Source organism: Xenopus laevis, chromosome 2L (genome assembly GCF_017654675.1).
Source record: "Xenopus laevis strain J_2021 chromosome 2L, Xenopus_laevis_v10.1, whole genome shotgun sequence".
Taxonomy (NCBI): Eukaryota; Metazoa; Chordata; class Amphibia; order Anura; family Pipidae; genus Xenopus; species Xenopus laevis.
Window position 1 is genome coordinate 94010483 of NC_054373.1, and position 20978 is coordinate 94031460.

Sequence of the window (20978 nt, forward strand, 5' to 3'; positions counted from 1 at the left end):
TACAACAGTCGAGAGGGACTGAAGTTTATCAGAGCACAAGTCACATGGATGGAGGCACCTGGGAAGAACATGACTAGCCCCACATCAAAATTAAATATTAAAACATCTGCTAGCCCTTTAAAAAAATGGATTTCCATGCAGAATTCCACCGGATGGTCACTATTAAAGTTTGGATTCAATGTCTCAGTATTTTATTTTATGTCAGATATATAATTTGTGTACTATACTATAATATAGCACTACCACTGCAGTACTTACTGTAACGATCGCCGCCCGGAGCAGGCCCAGGAGCTCCGGGCGGCGCGTCCATCTTCGCCGGCGTCGCTCCCAAAATGGCGGCGCCCATGGCCGCCACGTGGGTAGCGGCGCCGGGCGATGACGTCAGCGCGCCGACGTCGGCGCAAGAGCGTCAATGACGTCAGAATGGCGCCAAATTTGAATATAAAAACGCCAACTAGACGCCAGAATGGCGCCCAAGAATAGGATTACTTTCCTGAAGCATATCCTGGGTTTCCTGTGTGCCTTATTGCCTAATCTTGTTCCTGCCTTGTATCCTGACCCTTTGCCTGGACTTTGGACTTTGTTTGTATTCTGCCTGCCTGTGAACTCTTGCCTGATCCTGACTATTCTCCGTTTAACCCTTTGGATACCGCGACCTTGTTCCCTCAAGAGGGCTTCCTCCTTGATCCAGACAACCTCCCTGGAGGGAGCTCCCGGCTCCCTGACATTATTCTTGGGCCATGGATCCTTCTGAGGAAGCCACACCTCATGTCGGACGAGCGCTCCGCGGACTGGCATCCCGCATGGAGGATTACGAAAACCAGCAGGTTCGCATTGGGCAAGCACTCGATGTCCTGCTGGCTCAAGTGCCTTCTGCGTCCTCCACTGCTCCACCTACTGGGGATCCCCCCATGGCGGCAGCCCCCACGAACACAAGCTACCCGACAGGTGAGCCTCGCATTCCACCTCCCCCTCGTTTCAGTGGGGACCCACAAGCCTGCAGGGGATTTGCCACGCAATGCCAAATTCAATTTGAGTTCCAACCCACACAGTTTCCAAGCGAGCGTTCCAAGGTGGGGTATGTGATGTCTCGATTGGAAGGCAAGCCACTGGAGTGGGCAACGTCTCTTTGGGAGAAGAATTCCCCGCTGACTTTTGATGTTAAAGACTTTCTCCAAGCTTTTCGTATAGTCTTTGATGCTCCAGGTCGGGTTACGAACGCCCCTGCCCGTCTCTTGCAGCTCCGGCAAGGAAGCCGCAGTGTCAATGAGTATGCTATAGACTTCCGAACACTGACGGCGGAGACTTCCTGGTGTGATGACGCTTACAAGGCTGTATACTACCAAGGCCTATCCATCCGCATCAAAGATGATCTCGTCTCCAGAGAGACTCCTGACACCCTGGAAGGGTTGATCGCTCTATCCATTAAGGTGGACACTCGTCTCAGAGAGCACCAGGTGGAGAGAGAGCGCAGTAGACGATTTTCTCCCATGTTGGCCCCTCGCTTTCAAAGGCCGATTCTGCAAACACCCGCTGTTCCTGTGACCCATGTGTCGACGTCTCCCTTGGAGGAACCCATGCAAGTAGGAAAGACTCGCCTCTCCGAGCAGGAAAGACTCCGAAGACGTATGGCAGGTCTCTGTTTATACTGTGGTGGGCATTCCCATTTTGCCAACGCCTGTCCTGCCAAAGCCAAGAGTTTTGTACCCCGAGGTATGTCTCAGGTTTCTCATGTAGGGGGCATCACTCGAGGTTCTCTGGAGAAGTATCAAGAAAATTCACGCAGGCTTCTCCTTCCTTTGCAGATTCACCTGGCAAGTAAGTCTATCTTCGAAAGGGCCTTCCTTGACTCCGGAGCGGATGGCAATTTCATGGATGCCTTTTTTGCCGAACGCATGAAGATTCCTCTGCTTCCATTGTCTTCTCCCCTGCGAATTACTGCCATAGATGACAAACCCCTGGAGTTTGAATTCGTCACAAAGTTCACGGCGGAACTATCTGTACAAGTTGGGGCGCTGCATCAAGAAAAACTTTCATTCTTCATCATCCCCTGTCCTTCTACTCCAGTGATATTGGGTCTTCCATGGTTACGTCTGCATAACCCCACCATAGACTGGTCCACTGGGCAGATCTCTCGTTGGAGTTTATTTTGCCTGCAACATTGCCTTCCGCCAAAGCCCCTCGAGAAGGTGAATGTCTCCTCTGCGGAATTAAAGACTTTGCCCTCCACTTACAAGGGATTTTCCGATGTGTTTTGTAAAAAGTCTGCAGAATTCCTTCCCCCACATCGCTCCTACGACTGTCCGGTTGAACTCCTGCCTGGAGCTATGCCCCCCAGAGGGCGCACCTACCCTCTCTCTCCTGCAGAGACTACCGCTATGAAGGAGTACATCCAAGAAAATCTCCAGCGGGGGTTTATCCGCCCTTCTACCTCTCCTGCAGGGGCTGGGTTCTTCTTCGTGGAGAAGAAGGACGGAGGCCTTCGGCCTTGTATAGACTATCGGGGTCTGAATAAGATCACCGTGAAAAACAGATACCCTCTGCCCCTGATTGCCGAGCTCTTTGACCAGCTGAAAGGGGCAAAGATTTTCTCCAAGTTGGATCTCCGGGGGGCCTACAACCTCATTCGCATCCGGGAGGGTGACGAATGGAAGACGGCATTCAACACTCGGGATGGGCACTATGAATATCTCGTTATGCCCTTCGGCCTATGCAATGCCCCTGCCGTCTTCCAGGAGTTTGTGAATGATGTGTTCCGAGATCTCCTAGGAAGGTTCGTAGTCGTATACTTGGACGACATCCTGATCTTTTCCAAGGACCTTGAAAGTCATCGCTCCCAGGTGAAGGAGGTACTCTCTCGTCTGAGGAAGAACTCTCTCTTCGCCAAGTTGGAGAAGTGTGTTTTCGAGGTATCCAAGATCCCCTTCCTAGGATACATTATCTCTCCAGAGGGATTTGAGATGGACCCCGTGAAAGTGTCGGCCATCCAGGAGTGGCCTCTCCCACTGAGTACCAAAGCAATCCAGAGATTCATCGGATTTGCTAATTATTATCGACAGTTCATCCGGGGGTTCTCTTCCCGCATTGCACCTATCCTGGCCCTCATCCGAAAAGGGGGTAAACCCAGCCTGTGGCCTCCATCTGCTATAGAAGCTTTTCAGTCCTTGAAAGAGGCCTTCACGTCCGCTCCTGTTCTTCGACATCCCAATCCTGCACTACCCTTCTGCATCGAAGTTGATGCTTCTGAAGTCGGAGCCGGAGCTATCCTGTCTCAGAGACATTCCTCTGATGGAAAATTGCACCCCTGTGCGTTTTTCTCCAAGAAGTTCTCATCCGCAGAGCAGAACTATGACGTCGGGAATCGAGAACTCTTGGCAGTCAAGCTTGCCCTTGAAGAATGGCGTCACCTCCTGGAGGGTTCTGAAATTCCTGTCCAGATTTTCACTGATCACAAGAATCTGGAGTTCATACAGTCCCTCAAGAGGCTAAATCCCAGACAAGCCAGGTGGGCCCTTTTCTTTTCCCGATTTAACTTTGTTTTGACTTATCGCCCAGGTTCCAAAAATCTGAAGGCCGACGCCTTGTCTCGTAGCTTCACTCCGGTGGACCGTGACCCTGAGAGACAGGAACCAATCATTCCACCAGTCAAGATCATTGCCTCTCTGTATCCCCAATTTGCCGACCAGATTCTGGCTGGGCAGTCCTCGGCTCCTCAAGATACTCCGATTGGCATGGCCTTCGTCCCTCCAGAACTTCGCCTGGCCATCCTGCAACAAACCCACTGCTCCAGGCAAGCTGGACATCCTGGTTCGGCTAAGACCCTTGAACTCTTGAGGCGCCTAGTCTGGTGGCCTGATATCCGCAAGGATGTAAAGGACTTTGTGGCTGCTTGTAATGTCTGCGCCACTTCTAAGCCTAGCCATTCCCGCCCCAGTGGGTTGTTACAGCCTTTGCCGGTACCCTCTCGTCCATGGACGCACCTCTCTATGGACTTTATTGTCGAACTTCCTCCCTCCGGTGGGAATACTGTGATCTGGGTTGTTATTGACCGCTTCTCCAAAATGGCCCATTTCATCCCTCTGAAGAAGTTGCCCTCTGCGGTGGAGTTGTCCCAGCTATTTATCCAGTACATCTTCCGCCTGCATGGTTTCCCGGTGGAGATCGTCTCCGATAGAGGCACCCAGTTTACTGCCAAGTTCTGGCGTTCCTTATGCAAAGACCTGGGAATTGTTCTTCAGTTTTCTTCTGCATACCACCCGCAAACGAATGGGGCAGCTGAACGTGTCAACCAAGCCCTGGAGCAGTTCCTGAGGAACCACGTATCCCTCTGCCAGGATGACTGGTCTGATCTCCTCCCATGGGCGGAATTCGCTCATAATAATGCTTGTCATTCCTCTACAGGAAGGTCTCCGTTCATGTCGGTGTATGGTCAGCATCCTCAAGCTTTTCCCCAAGACTTTGTGCTATCTGACGTCCCGGCTGCTGACGACTCCGCAGCCCATATGTCTGCTATTTGGGCTGCGACCAAGTTGAACCTAGAGAAGAGTGCTCTTGTTCATAAGACTTTCGCGGATCGTCGTCGAAGATCCTCTCCTCTCTACAAGGTGGGTGATAATGTCTGGCTCTCTTCCAGGAATATCCGGTTGAAGATACCATCTCCCAAGTTGGGTCCAAAATTCGTGGGTCCATTTCCCATCTTGGAGATAATCAACCCTGTGGCTGTCAGACTCCAGCTTCCACCAGAGATGAGAATCCCCAACGTGTTCCACGTGTCTCTGGTGAAACCCGCCATCACCAACCGGTTCTCTGGCGGTCAGTCTCCTCCTCCTGCCATCTCAGTGGAGGGTCAACTCGAGTACGAGGTGGAGAAAATCCTAGACTCCAGAATCTCCAGAGGGTCCCTTCAGTACCTCATTCAGTGGAAGGGCTTTGGCCCTGAAGAATGCTCCTGGGAAGGACACCGTGATGTTCACGCTCCTCGTCTGGTGAGGGAGTTCCATTCCAAGTTTCCCCAGAAGCCAAGTCCTGGTGGTCCAGAGGCCCCCCGTGAGGGGGGGGGTACTGTAACGATCGCCGCCCGGAGCAGGCCCAGGAGCTCCGGGCGGCGCGTCCATCTTCGCCGGCGTCGCTCCCAAAATGGCGGCGCCCATGGCCGCCACGTGGGTAGCGGCACCGGGCGATGACGTCAGCGCGCCGACGTCGGCGCAAGAGCGTCAATGACGTCAGAATGGCGCCAAATTTGAATATAAAAACGCCAACTAGACGCCAGAATGGCGCCCAAGAATAGGATTACTTTCCTGAAGCATATCCTGGGTTTCCTGTGTGCCTTATTGCCTAATCTTGTTCCTGCCTTGTATCCTGACCCTTTGCCTGGACTTTGGACTTTGTTTGTATTCTGCCTGCCTGTGAACTCTTGCCTGATCCTGACTATTCTCCGTTTAACCCTTTGGATACCGCGACCTTGTTCCCTCAAGAGGGCTTCCTCCTTGATCCAGACAACCTCCCTGGAGGGAGCTCCCGGCTCCCTGACACTTACAGCTTTAGGTGTAATATTTGCCTTTAAAGCTTACAGTCTAAAGTTTGTCATACAAGTACAGCTATGGGACCTGTTATCCAGGTCTTTCTGTAAATTGGATCGCCGTAACTTCAGTCCACTAGTTGCAATCAAGTACAAGGTACTGTTTTATTACGGAGAAAAAAAAGAAACAATTTGTAAAAATTTGAATTATTTGATTAAAATGGAGTCTATGGGATATGACCTTCTTGTAGCTTGGAGCTTTCTGAATAACAGGTTTCCAGATAAAGGATTCCATATCTGTACCAATTAAAAAGAAAAATGTATTATGCACATGGTTGCCCGATGATATTAACTGATATCCACAGAACATAATTCATCAGGCAGGTATGAAATGTAATTTGCCACTGCGCCATGTCTACTAATATATGATTCATTGGCACATGAAAAATTGTAGTCCTTATTCGCTTGCTGTTCAATCATTTAGGGTGTCTGCCCAGATGAACTGAACATTAGAACAATGGCCCCTCCTTCAGTATCCAGAGTGGTGGGATACATCACAGGGTCTGTCTGTATAGTGCCTTCCTAAGTAAAGTGAAATTCACCAGAGGGTGCCAATGTGAATATAATCGCTAACCTTAGACTGACCTGGGGTACTTTTCCTGTACAGTGAAAGCAATGTAGTAAAGGCATTATGCACTGTTATTTTTGAGAAATAAAGAAGCTTTAATTCATCTTCACAAGTCCGCATTTTTTGTATATATGCTGTTGAGAGGAAGTTCCGTAGCCAGGGAACAAGATACAGACATGTGATTGTCTTGAACCAATCAGTGCAACACTGGTGAGAATCAGTTGCAATCAGTGCAACACTGGTATACAGTGAAAGCAATGGCCCAGCAATCCATTTCAATGTCTCAGAACCACACGTGCAGTAGAGTAAAGAATGTGACTTCAAAGTTGCAAATTGCCCAGTTCACTTTTTAGCAGACAGAATAGTAGACCCGGGTCTAAGGTTACCTACTATTTACTGGGGGGCACCCCCTACCTTCAAATTAAATTTCATTGTACTCCTCCTTTAAGATTGGTGCCTGAAGTACTGTAGATAAAGTGATTTACCCATGGACACAAAAAGTTTATTCAGGATTACAATTAAAATCTCCCTGAATCATCTTACAGCAGTGATCCCCAACCAATACCTCACGTGCAACATCTTGCTCACCAACCACTTGGATGTTGCTCCCACTGGCCTCAAAGCAGGGGCCACTTTTTGAATTTGAGTCCTGGAGGAAAGTTTTACCTGTACAAAAAACAGGTGTACTGCCAAATAGAGCTTTCTGTAGGCTGCCAGTCCACATAGGGGCTACAAAATAGACAATCATAGCCCTTATTTGGCACTCCCAGGGACTTTTTTCATGCTTGTGTTGCTCTCCAACTCTTTTTACTTTTGAATTTGGCTCAAGGCTGAAAACGGTTGGGGACCCCTGGCTTACTGAACCAATGAGTCACTCATTTTTATTTTTTATTATTTGATCTATAAATCGTTGTTAATTTAAACAACTCACAAGTTCAAGATTTGCAGAAAATATGCAGGTCTCAATGATTTGTGCAGCCATAGTCCACCTAGGTAATTCAACTGCTCTGCAGTTCTAGGGTGTTTATTACAATGTTTGTTCCAACACACGCCTGTGTGGTTAGCAAATAATAGGTTTGATCTCCTCATCGCTATCATCCACTTTATGTATGACTTCATCAGAAGAGACATCCTCTATAATCTCTGGTTCTGATGCCTGTATCCCATCATGGAAGTTCCAAGTTGGCTCCTTGTCCTCATCACCTGACAAGATAATAGTTGGTTCGTCATCATCCACCTCATTTGGGAAGCTACCAACCCCAACCTCTGCCACACACTTGTTGCACAATCGGAAACGCCTTGTCCCTTCTTGAACCACTTGTCCTGAATTGTCAGTAACATGCCGCTTGCACCACCGGCAGATAGGCTTACCTGCCTCATGAATCTAAAAATGAAGTTATACATGTCAGAATCACAACCTTACAAGATACACATTTTTTGGAACTGTTATCTGCTCTATACCATTCAATACTGGTGTTAGAGTGCAATAATATAAATATTTAACATACAGTATAAGACATTCGGGGCACAAAAATCTACCATGAGAAACATGAATCCACAACAGAGTTTTTTCCTTTTCTATGCTTATAATTAATGAAAATTATAGCAATTCACAGAATGTGTACAGGTCTCACCTTGAAATTGTGCTCAGAACTGCCAATATTGCTTACTGAATCTACTATTCTTATTCTCTACATGGCAATTTACTTACAGTTCGATAATGACTGCGGACATGCTCCAATCTGGTGAATCTCTTGCCACAGGCTTGGCAAGGATATGGACGCTCCCCAGTGTGGCACAGCAGGTGGCGTTTTAGATCTGCTTTCCTTTTAACCGTATGGGTACAGAAGGGACATTTGAAGTGCAAGCTTGGCAGATTATCTGGGGACACAAAAATAAAAAAAAATTATATAAATTTTCATTATTTATGTCTTGTTTATAGAAACTTTGGACACAAACTCCTCATGCAAATTCTCTGGATATCTGTGATCAAGCTGCATCCTGGCTCTCTTCCTACTAGGGATGTGCGGGCCGGCCCGATACCTGCGGGTCGGGCGGGTTCGGGCCGTCCTCGCACCCCCCTTTCTGGGTCGCAGGCAGGTGCGGGTTGAGCTGTTCGGACTGCTTTCCATGCCAGCGACCTTACAAATACTGGCTTCCGACTTCCGGGTTGAACTTTTGTAGACGCGTGCCTGCGCACCCGGTCCCTTTTGTGACGTCATTCGTGGGGTGAGTCGGCACAGGTCTAAAAAAAGGTGAAGATGGACTTGCGCAGGTGGAGGGAGGGCCGGTGCGGATTGGAAAAATCCCGACCCGCACATCACTACTTCCTACCATTGTAACTGCTCCCTCTCATTTATTAACAAATCCACTTCCCTGTTCAGCTTAATGTGAAAGTGCTTCAGGGTTCTGCAATTGGCCCTCTGCCTTTCTAACTGTACACTCTCTCTTTAGGAGACCTTATTTCTTATCACTTTTATGCCGATGACATCCAGATATATTTAGGCACCCCTTCGCTAACCACTGACGTGAAGTCGCAGGCCTGGACTGGGAGTCAAAATAGGCCCTGCCATTCCAAGTACACAGAGGCCCAAAACAGCCCCTTACCAGCCCACTATATAGTAACTTTCTATGGAACCATACAGCAGCCCCTCTGGCATTTGCCAGAACCCACAGATTGCCAGTCCGGGCCTGAAGACCCTGATTGCTAACAGTCTCCTAGCTATCTCCTCCTGGATGAACCAATAGCACCTCAACCTAACTAAAACAGAGCTCATGGTCTTCCCTCCAAAACTTAGTCCTTCTCCTCCTTTCACCATTACTATTGGTGGCATGACCATTAACCCTGTTAAATTGGCACACTGCCTGGGGGTTATCTTTGACCATTCCCTCTCCTTCCCTAATCGTATTAATGCCACTGCTAAATCCTGCTGCTTTTCCCTCCACAATATTGGCAAGATACTTACAGCTAAAACACTAGTCCATACCCTTATTCTATCCCATTTAGACTATTGCAATTTCCTGCTTACTGGTCTCCCAGACTCCCACCTTTCTCCCCTGCAATCAATCTAAAACCCTGATGCTAGGATTCTTATGATGTCCTAAGGGTGAACCTCTTTAACTCTGGGTTAAATCTTAAGCATAGCTGCCTGTTAAAGGGGTGGTTCACCTTTAAGTTAACTTTTAGTATGTTATATAATGGCTAATTCTAAGCAACTTTTCAGTTGGTCTTCATTATTTATTTTTTTTATAGTTTTTGAATTATTTCCATTTTTCTTTGGACTCTTTCCAGCATTCAAATGGGGGTCACTGACCCCCGTTAACTCAAAAGTGAACAACCCCTATATGCAAAGGATAGGTACAAATTACTTTTGCTAACTTCCAAAGCCCTTTGGCTCTCTGCTCCTCACTACATTTCTTCACTTAGCTCACTGTACATTCCTAGTCGACTCCTCCACTCCTCCCAGTGTAACTATCTTTTACACCATCCACGCCTAATGCTATCTTTCGTCTTAAACCTTTCTATCTCACTGCGCCTTACCTCTGAAATACCATCCCTGAATTTCTTTGTAAGGATCACTCTTTCAATCTCCAATAAAAAACTCGGATTGTACTTTCTGGAGCACTAGATCATCATTTCTAGACTACTAATGCACTTAAATGCCAAAACCTGTGCACTTTTGTCCTCCTATTTGTGCCTGTATGTTATCCACCCACTTAGACAATAAGCTCTACTGGGCAAGGATCCTACTGTGTCTTATACCATATGGCACTTTTATACTGAACAATTCCTTTAAGTTCTGTGTAGTTATACTTATTTACTGTATTATACTTTTTCCCCTGCGTGTATTTTTGCTCAATGTAAGATTGTACAGTGTTGTGTATCATTGCAATGCTTTATAAATAAAGTTATATCTACATATATTTAGCTTCCACAGGCAAATACAATGGTCAAATTAATTTTATGTACTTGGGGAAAAAACATTAAAATATGAAAATAATTGTTACTTTAAAATATGAAAATAATTGTTACTTGTATGTTATCCAGAATGCTCAGGACCTGGGGTTTTCCGGATAACGGATCTTAGATTGGATCAAGTACAAGGTACTGTTTACAGAGAAAAAGAAAAAAATGTGATTATTTAAATAAAAAGGAGTCTATGGGAGACAACCTTTCCATCATTCCGAGCTTTCTGGATAACAGGTTTCTGGATAACGTTGTAATACCTGTATGAATATGTTTTTTGTTGTAACAGAAAAAGAAAAACCTTTTAAATTTTTTTTTTATATATAATATAATATAATATATATATATATATATATATATATATGCAAACACCATTACATATAGCGCCCTGTCAGTAGCAAACCCAAGACACCAGAACTGTAACACAAAACATATTAAACCCTGTGTCACCATGCTGACCATGTTCCTGAGGATGTGATTTAAAGAGTTGTAGGGTTTATACACTGGTAGGGTTTGATCACTGCATCAGCAATAATTCAGTATCTGCATTCTGCATCTTCTATCTGTCTGATGAAGGCTTCTGGCTTATGCTGCGGTCAGCTTCCAAACATAATGGCAACCATACCCAATCCACAGTCACAATTATTTTCAATCCCTTCTTCAGTTTTATTTAGATGTATGGAAATTGAAGCAAAATAAGATCAGAAGTTAAGATCCTGTTTACTTGGAATACTATTTTTAAAGGGCACCTGTTGGGTAAAAATGCTATCCCCAACCAAAGGTGCGGGTTAATAGAGCCCACCTTCTGGTTGGGGATAATAGTAGTTTTTCTTAAAAAAATGCCCTGCCAGCGCTATGCTACCCGCACCGGGAGGGAGCTCCTGGTGCGAGCAGCCATGTTGTGTCACTCGCATGTGCATGACGCACATGTGACGTCAAGAGTATGCGCATAATGAGCAATTCGTGGCACATCTTCATTATGCGCATGCGAGTGACCTGATATAGCTGATCGCGTCGTGAGCTCCCTCCCGGAATGGGTAGCATAGCGAGTTTATCCCCAATAGGAATGCGGGCTTTATTAGCCCACACCTTTGGTTGGGGATAACATTTTTAACCAACAGGTGCCCTTTAATATAATTACCTATTATGGATATGGATAGATTTAAACCACTTAAAATGCGAATGCACTCCTGATATAGAAAAATTAACATTAGTATCCTTTATCTATATGGCCCGACTTCTTCTGCAGCACTTAACATATATTATACATCATTAATGCCACTCCCTGCCCCAGTGAAGCTTCCAATCGACGGGCCCCTTTCACATTCACAAACACAATGGGCAATTTTATTAGGAGCAAATTAACCCTGCTTTATGTTTTTGGAGTGTGGGAGAAAACCAGAGTTTCAAATGGAAACCCATGGAAACATATCGAGAACTCACAAACTACTTGCGGACATCCATATCTGAAATTGAACCAAGGACAGAGCAGAAATGCTTGAATAAGAAAGCTGACCATTTATTTTAATTAAGACCTATTTCCGGAAAGTTTCAAACTGATAAATATTTTCTGATGTTTCATCTTATTAGACAGTATGGGAAAATAGGAGTTTATAGGTTCTATTGCAGAAAACCAAACACTACTTTTGCATATATACATGCATATGGTTGCTTTACAATGTTCTACAATGTTGCTTTACAATGTTTTACAATCCTCTTACCTTCTCCTAAACAGCCTTTGATGCCCATGATTTTGGAATAGACTTCATCAGCTTTTGTTGCCCTGTTTAGTAAATGCCGCCTTCTAGTCCTTGGTTGCACCACTGTCTGACAGTTCATAAAAGCTTCTGTCTCCTCCCCCTGGGGTAGTTCTACTTCAATGTGACAACCAGAGTCATCTGTTTCTGGAATTCTGCATGTTTCTGAATGTTCCTCTGGGGAACAGGTTGAGCTGGGCATTTGGGGGATCCTGCTGTGTCTGTCTAACATTTTCATGGATGCCGTTGAAACACTATTCTGGGAAGAGGGACGTTCATCAGTTCTAGGGCAAAACCCATAAGGATTACAGGAGCTGGCTTCTAAATAAGCAATAATATCCCCTTCTGGCTGATTACACTGATATCTGCCCATACCCCAGCCTGTGCTGTAAAGCCCACATTGTCCAGTTTGCTGACCTGACTCTTTGTCAGAAATGTCTAAGAAACCATCCCTGTCCTTCTCATTTATGTTCAACGAGGATTTGATAAACATTTTGCAAGCACCAATAACCTCAGTCATTTGTAAATAGCTGGCTGCTGACATGATTTCAATGACATTCTGCCCAGAGAGGGGCAACTTGCCAGAGTACATAAAATTAAGAATGGCTGTGAAGGTGTCAGCGGAGAAGACGTCAAAGGTGGCTGTAGTTGGCTGGCCCACTTCCCCGCTGCTTTGGGACAGGAGCATCTTGAAGTAGCCGCTGCTTGCAAACAGCACATTTCTATGGGCCCTGAATGTATGTCCATCTATCATGATACGACAGTCACAAAAGAGGTTCCTCCTTCTCTGATCATCCAACTGCTGCAAAAGACGGGAGTGGTGGGTAGGTAGATCCATCTTGCAGCCACAAACTGAAAAATAGAAAAGGAGAGGTCATGGCTGACTAAGTACAAATATCTGAACACACTGCCATGCAATGCAATTTAGAATCATGTTGTTAATAGAAGTTACATTAAAAACAGCATCATTTCGGGTTTAACTGTGTCTTTTCATCAGCAATTCCAGCTCAGTGTAATAGTTCATATTCGCACAGAAGTGATGCATTACTTGGATACTCTGCACAAAGCACTCCAGCATATTATAAACCAGGTGATCGACAGATAATATAAACACAAACACATTAATTGTTTCAGCCTGCCATTGGCTGAGGAAGGGCCGTCAGCACTACATAAAGCCTCCCTCCTTCTCTATGATTGTGATTGGCTGCCACCTAAAATAGGGCGGTGCTTTAATGCGGTCTAGTTCATTGATTTTGACGTCAGCGCTTTTAAGGTTGGGCAATCTATTAGGACAGCGTTCTGATTCGCTTAGTTTGAATGTCAATAATACAATTTCACATGAGGTTGCTAAATCGAGGAAGCTGATTGGTCAGCGCTCGCGTCATTTATACGAAGGTTGGCAAGAGCTCGGAACACCCGGATAAAGTCAACATGGCCGACTTTTGGCAGATATGGCTTTGGGGCTTGGATGGCATGTCTTCATAAATTAAATCTGCTAAGAGATATTCGGATTGTCCCAATACCCAGCCATTCAAGGAGAAATAATCGGGTCACTTACCAGACTACAGGCCGCGCTTGGGTGTTCGCTTGTCTTTTGCAGCCGTTCACCCGCTTTGCCTGTAGTGCCTTCCCCGCCCGATAGAGCAAACAAAGAGCTACGTGACAACGCCCGAGCTTGACAGAGTCTGAAAGGACCGCGTCTGTCTGGGGGGTGGAAGGAGGAGGAGATGTGATGGGTGTGCTGTTAGACCGAGGGAGGGTAACAATGACGAAATGACGCGTTAGGGCTACTAGGAGGCATTCCACTTGTACCTCTCCTTGGTCATTCAAGCTTCCAACCCTTCACAACACAGCACTGCAAATGACTGCCTTTGGGTTACTTCATTATGTATGAAAGGTGCTTTTGTTGTTTTTTTACATAAACATTCAGGTACTCCTAAAATTATTTCTATTAAATTGTTAAAAATGCAGCTACATTTACTTTCATACAAGAGCAAGCCCAAATGGTGACAACACAATTGTTTCATAAATAACAGCTGGGGGAGTGATGCCACTCTGTGTGTGTGTTGCTAGGCTACTAGCCAAGCAGGCCCATCTTCGGGATTGGTGGGGGAAAAAAGCAGTAGGTTTCCAGGTCCTCTTGTCAGATATCGCTTTATCATTGCTTTTACATTTTTTTTTAAATAAATCACACAAGAGACTACTGTAGACTTCCATTGCCAGCATGTACTTTAGCTGCTTATGTTACTCATGCAGCTTCTTTTCACTGATACCAACACATTCCTATTTTTATAGGAATGTGTCAGTATCACTTTAAAGGGATACTGTCATGGGGAAAACATTTTTTTTGAAAATGAATCAGTTAATAGTGGTGATCCAGTAGAATTCTGCACTGAAATCTGCTTCTCAAAAGAGCAAACTGATTTTTTTATATTCAATTTTGAAATCTGACATGGGGCTAGACATATTGTCAAGTCATGTGACTTGTGCTCTGATAAACTTCAATCACTCTTTACTGCTGTACTGCAAATTAGTGATATCACCTCTTCTCCCCCCCCCCAGCAGCCAAACAAAAGACCAATGGGAAGGTAACCAGATAACAGCTCCCTAACACAAGATAACAGCTGCCTGGTAGATCTAAGAATAACACTCAAAAGTAAAAACCCATGTCTCACTGAGACACATTCAGTTACATTGGGAAGGAAAAACAGCAGCCTGCCAGAAAGCATTTCTCTCCTAAAGTGCAGGCACAAGTCACATGACCAGGGGCAGCTGGGAAATTGACAAAAGGTCTAGCCCCATGTCAGATTTCAAAATTGAATATAAAAAAATCTGTTTGCCCTTTTGAGAAATGGATTTCAGTAAAGAAGTCTGCTGGAGTAGTACTATTAACTGATGTGTTTTGAAAAAAATATGTTTTCTGATGACAGGATCCCTTTAAGTCTATTAGAATATCATATATTTTGCTTCCATTAATGATAAATCATATCTTAGTTTGGATCAAGTACAAGATACTGTTATTATGATCGAGAAAGAAAAAATCCAAGATTTTAAAAAATTTGGATAAAATGGAGAGATCGTTCTTATGTAATTCTGAGCTTTATGCATAAGGAATCCCATACCTGTGTACTTCCATCTTTTTCACACTGTAATTTAGAGGTCATGTGTGAAGCAATATGTTGGCGCTATATAAATACATGTTAATAATAATATATCTAAGAAGGCATTTTGTTAATCCACCTAGAATCTAAAAAAATGTGTCTGCATAATCTTATTTACCCTATTGCCTTTCACTAGGTCTGAGGATCAGCAATTAAAAACATTGTTTGAAATGTAATAATAATTGTATTTAGGCACATCCAACAGATATAAATAAAAAATATTTCCCTGGTCACTATGGCAGCATCCACACCTGTGGGTTTATCCCCGCCCTCACTTCGCAATAGGACAGAAGTTAATTAGATTAATTAACTACTCTATATGACTCCCTTCTCCCCTCAGATCACTGTCTTTTTTCTAGCTGCGTCTAAAACCAGGTCGTGGGCGGCACTTAGCTAGGTATGAGTTTCCGGAAGGTACGCTATCGCCGATGCGTTCCAGCTTGGTGCGCGCCTCACTTCCGGGTTGTTTTTAAAAGTCACGCAAACAGCTAGTTTGTTCTCTTCGGAGTCTTAGCAGTTGCGGTTCAGCTATTGCAGGTATTTATTTGGCCTGGGAGTCCTTTGCTTAGTTTTTCTTTGGAGGTAAGACATCTTTTTGTTTTTTTACCTCATAGATATGGAGATTAATCTTCAAGTGCCTAGTAGCCCAGAAAATGCTGCCACAGATATTAGGAGTTGAGCCATGTTAAGCTGGCCATAGATGCAAAGATCCGATCATACGAATCATCGTACGTTCGGACTTTCCCATCTCCCGACCCGCCACTAACCATTCAGATCAAAGTCTTACCAGTCAGATTAGTTAAAGAACAGATCAGCAATGTTCTGCCCCTGACAGAAATCGTACGATATCTATGTCCAACCAAAGCTAGTGACAGTCTCCCACTGAAAATCGTACGATCGGCAATACATGCAGAGATATTATCGGCAGCCGACAGAAATTTTCTAACCTGTCCGATCGACCAAACGACCGATCTCCGCCGGACGAAAAATGTGGGGACTCTCCACACATGGTTCGAAAATCGTACGAATCCTCGATTTGTACGATCAGATCTTTGCGTCTATGGCCAGCTTTAGGTGTGCTGTTAATGGGAAAAGAGTGCATATATTTATCTTCTCTTACTGGCTTTATTTCAGTGTGCCTGCCCCAAGAAAATCCCTATCAAAAGAGAAGAATAGGATTTGTGTGGCATGTGATAACACAGCCTTAAAACATTCAAAGTTGTGTGAGCGTTGCACAAGAAGATTGGCTGGTGATGCAGCTGCAGATACTGCTGATGTTATGAGGTGGATCAGAGAGGCAGTTATTGAAGGAGTTACTCTTGCTTCAAAGCACAATAACGAGGATATAATGCAGGATAATGGTGCTTCAACTTCACAGAGAAGTCAGATGTCTGCAGGATGGCAGTCACCTACAGAGTCTGCTGAAGATGAACTTGAAGAAGAACAACTTAGTTCAACCTTTGATATGTCTCTAGTAGAGCCTTTAATTAAAGCTGTAAGAGCCCAGCTAGAACTCCCAGAGAAAGTGGAGCAACAAGCATCCTCTTCAAATCCGTTTAAATTTCTAAAAAGAGAAAGGTCAACATTGTTGGTCAAGACAGACAACATGGCAGCAGTCTCATATAAGAAAACAAGGGGGGACTCACAGCCAGGGTCTCATAAGGGAGTTGTATCTGATCCGATCATGACTTCAGCCATTCATCTCCCAGGAAAACAAAATGTGCTAGCAGACTTCCTAAGTCGTGCAAGGATAAGCAGGCACGAATTGGAATTGAGTCCCAAAGTGTTTATTCAGATTGTACAGAGATGGGGTCTGCCGGTTGTGGATCTGATGGCCACGACGAACAATCGGAAAGTCGACACATTCTTTTCCCGATTTCCCTGCAGTCAGACAGCAGCGGTGGATGCTCTCCAACAAGATTGGAGTGTGGGTCTCCTATATATATTTCCTCCAACACCTCTAATCCCTCACATACTGAGGAAAATCAGGGCAGAGAAAGTGGATATAATTGCAATAATTCCAGACTGGCCAAGGAGAAGTTGTTATCCAAGTTGTCTTATGCCTCACAGCTTGGAGGTTGAAAGGGAAAGGTTAAGCGAAGAGGGCCTTTCTAATCAAGTAATTAATACGATGCTGTCTGCTAGAAAGATTTCTACAAACAGAACGTATGATAGAATCTGGAGCATCTTTTCAGACTGGTGTAAAGAGAAGAAAATAATTCAAGAACAAGTAAATAATATGCAAATTCTATTTTTTACAGGCAGGTTTTGATAAGGGTCTAAGTCTGAGAATCCTAAAGTTACAAGTGTCTGCTATTTCAGCGCTCATAGGAGTTCAGTACGCAAAGGATAAAAACATTTCAAAATTTATGGCGGGAGTTTTACATCTCAGACCTCCAGTAAAGGCACTATCAGCAACTTGGAATCTGCCGTTGGTGTTACAGGCTCTTACAGAGGAACCTTTTGAACCTCTTAAAGTGATACTGACACTTTCCTATAAAAATCATAGGAACGTGTCAGTATGAAGAAAATGCTGCACACAAAATATTTCCCATCAAAGCCCCCCGCAAAGCGCCCCAGCCCAGCAAACCCGCACTCATCCGACCCTCCGACCCACCTAAAAGATCTCTTCAACTGAATTGAAATGCTGACTAAATCTCTTCAACTGTTTCCTACATCTTCCGGTTTGCTTCACTGACGCAGGGCTGGGGGTGGCGCGATCCTTCCATTGGCCGATTACATATCACAACTGAACTTCAGCCTATGGAAGGATCGCTCCGCCCCCAGCCCTGCATCAGTGAAGCAACCCGGAAGATCAGTCAGTGCAGGAACCGATTCGGCTGAGAAAGGTGCGCAGGGCTGGGGGCGGATTTGCGGGGGGGGCCTTTGCAGGAAATATTTTATGTGCAGCATTTTCTTCATACTGACACGTTCCTATGATTTTTATAGGAACGTGTCAGAATCGCTTTAAAGAAATATCGCAGATGTTTCTCACAGTTAAAACTGTGTTTCTTACAGCAATAACCTCCTCAAGGAGCGACTTGCAGGCTTTGTCGGCAGTTTCGCCTTTTACTGTGATTCAACCTCATCAGGTAATATTAAGGCCAGTACCTGGTTATTTACCTAAGGTGGTATCAACATTTCATGTCAATCATGAATCAATTCTACCAGCGTTCTGCCCAGATCCTGTATCAGAACAGGAAAAGAAATGGCATATGTTGGATCTAGTTTGCTGCATTTCCATTTATTTGGAAGAGACAAGAGAATGGAGAAAGTCAGATAGACTTTTTGTGGTCCCCGATGGTGCCAGAAAAGGACAAGCAGCTTCAGTGGCTACTTTGAGCAGATGGATTGTTAAATGTATTCATTTGGCTTACAAGGCAAAAGGGGTACAAGCTTCTAAAGGGCTTAAAGCACATTCCACAAGAGCTTTGAGTACTTCTTGGGCATTTCAGGTGAATGTTGAGCTGGAAAAGATTTGTAAGTCTGCATCTTGGTCTTCAACAAACACATTTCTGAATCATTATCATGTAAATTTATTTACTTCAGAAAATACTTCCTTTGGTAGGAGAGTATTGGAAGCGGTCCAATTGGCCGATTAATAAAAATAAGTGGTGCAAGTGTTTATATTATTAACCCACTCTGTTCGGACTGCTAAGGTACTGACCCACAGGTGTGGATGCTGCCATAGTGACCAGGGAAAACGGAAAATTTTATCATACTTACCGTAATTTTCGTTTCCTGGTTACTATGGGCAGCATTCACACCGAACCCTCCCACTATAATCTCGGACATCAAAAGACCTGATCTGAGGGGAGAAGGAGGTCATATAGAGTAGTTAATTAATCAAATTAACTTCTGTCCTATTGCGAAGTGAGGGCGGGGATAAACCCACAGGTGTGAAAGGTGCCCATAGTAACCAGGAAACGAAAATTACGGTAAGTATTATAACATTTTCTGTTATATACACAAATACAAGAGGTCCTCTGCACTCACACATTATCAATATATAGGACATTAAGACATTTTGTGCATAAAGCTACTAAAAAAGTCTTCCCTTTAAATAAAAAAGGGATTATTTGTCCATATATTGCAGTATATTTAAGCTATTGAAAGTCTGGCCAGTCCTACACTCGCTCTCATCTCATCCATTAAAGGGAAGGGCATTTTTGTTGTAAGTTGCATGTAAAACGTAGTCCCTGTGAAAAATGTATAGTGACGCAATAGAATTCTTAAAGGAATTGTTCATTGTGAAAATAAAAACTGGGTAAATAGATAGACTGTGCAAAATAAAAAATATTTCTAATATAGTTAGTTAGCCAAATATGTAATGTATAAAGGCTGGAGTGATTTTTTATATAACATGCCAGTCAGAGCACTACTTCCTGCTTTTCAGCTCTCTTGGTTTACAATGACTGGTTACCCTGGCTACCAGACAGTAACCAATCAGAGACTTGAGGGGGGGGCACATGGGTCATATCTGTTGCTTTTGAATCTGAGCTGAATGCTGATGCTACAGAAATGTACCATCTGGCCCCCCTTCAAGTCGCTGACTAACTCAGAGTTATAGAGCTGAAAAGCAGGAAGTTGGATTCTGGCTGTTTTATTAGACATCTGTTCACTCCAGCCTTTATACATTACATTTTTGGCTAACTAACTATATTAGAATTTTTTTTTATTTTGCACAGACTATCTACTTACCCAGTTTTTATTTTCACACTGAACTATTCCTTTAAGGAGATGAAGGTAAGGGGCAGAGGGTTGAATAGGAAAGTAGAAATTTTTTTTTGTCAAAATTCAAATTGGTAATAATTCAAACTCGATTTGAATTTGAAATTAGAGATTTAACAAACCTTTTCCCTGGTAATAATTCTAATTAGACTATTTGCCACCAAAAACCTGACAAGTTCATGTATAAGTCAATAGGAGAGGTCCAGTGACCCATTTGAAGATGTTAATAGCCTTCCTGACATTCTAATTTTTTTCAGGGAAAAAACTCGATGCGAGTTTAGTCGAATTCGAGTTTTGAGCCGGTAAAATTAGTTAAAGTTTTAGACGTGTATATTCGAATTTATTAGGAGTAACAAAAAAATTTCATATGAATTAGAAACTTGACCTTTAATAAATGAGCCTCTAAGGGGCAAATTTATCAAAGGTCAAGGTGAATTTTCAAATTCAAAAAATTCAAATTTCGAGCTATTTTTTGTGTACTTCAACTAGGGAATAGTCCAAATTCGATTTGAATTAGAAAAAGTTTGAAAATTCAACCATTCGCCATCTAAAACCTTCCGAATTGCTGTTTTAGCCTATGGGGGACCTCCTAAAACCTATTTGGAGTCAATACTGTAGGTGGACTTTGAAAAATCAAAGATTTTTTCGGGGAAAAACTTTGATTCAAATTCAATCGAATGCGCTATTACTTCAATTCGTACGATTTGAATTCGGCCGAATACAGACCTATGGCCAAAAAATAACTTACACTTGATTACGGTTGGTCTTTTTGAATTCAAATTTCGACGTTTTTCAAATTCGAAACTTGATAAATATGCCCCTAACTGTAAGACAGACCAGGGATGACTTTGATATAGTTGGCTTTTTGAAAGTAGTAAATTGGCATAGAAAATTAAATGGATTAGGAATGGTCACTGTGAGTGGTCCTTAAAGTGAATGCATGCAGGGCATATTCTCTGCTGCTGTAAAATTTACAATATGGCTGCTGCCGCCTCCCATTCACTTGAGTGGGAACAATATACATGAAAAAAGCATGCCTCCGATTCAATGCAGAATAATATATGGAATTGTTTTTATTTATGTGCTTATGCTTGATTAGGGCTCTTAAACACCGGCTGTTTAAAACGCATTTAAATGCAATGCAGAAACCAGGTAGAATATAATGCAAACAATTAGCTGGGGTGGTTAGTGGTGCTCAAACCTGTGTCTCAAATCC

General features: G+C 43.8%; 1 protein-coding gene across 3 annotated transcripts; it reads right to left on the reverse strand.

The window, feature by feature from the left end:
- Positions 1-6632: 6632 nt before the first annotated feature.
- Positions 6633-13867, reverse strand: zbtb8a.2.L (zinc finger and BTB domain containing 8A, gene 2 L homeolog). Of its 3 annotated transcripts, none has more exons than XM_018246796.2 (4): positions 13429-13867; positions 11835-12722; positions 7858-8027; positions 6633-7530 (listed from the first exon to the last, which is right to left on the reverse strand). In XM_018246796.2, exons 2-4 carry the CDS (start codon positions 12706-12708, stop codon positions 7207-7209), a joined length of 1368 nt encoding a protein of 455 aa, XP_018102285.1. In that variant the 5' UTR covers positions 12709-12722; positions 13429-13867; the 3' UTR covers positions 6633-7206. The 3 variants fall into 3 exon arrangements, with proteins under 3 accessions (XP_018102285.1, XP_041438118.1, XP_018102286.1); XM_041582184.1 differs by lacking the exon at positions 13429-13867 and adding an exon at positions 12991-13090; XM_018246797.2 differs by lacking the exon at positions 13429-13867 and adding an exon at positions 12823-12984.
- Between the last annotated feature and the right edge of the window lie 7111 nt (positions 13868-20978).

Bases quoted from the DNA above. Each gene is read 5' to 3' on its own strand.
- zbtb8a.2.L (XM_018246796.2), bottom strand. From the start codon at position 12,708: ATGGATCTACCTACCCACCACTCCCGTCTTTTGCAGCAGTTGGATGAT. The intron at 8,028-11,834 runs GTAAGAGGATTG...TTGTGTCCCCAG, and splicing joins CAAAGGCTGTTTAGGAGAAG to ATAATCTGCCAAGCTTGCAC. The intron at 7,531-7,857 runs GTAAGTAAATTG...CTTCATTTTTAG, and splicing joins TCCGCAGTCATTATCGAACT to ATTCATGAGGCAGGTAAGCC.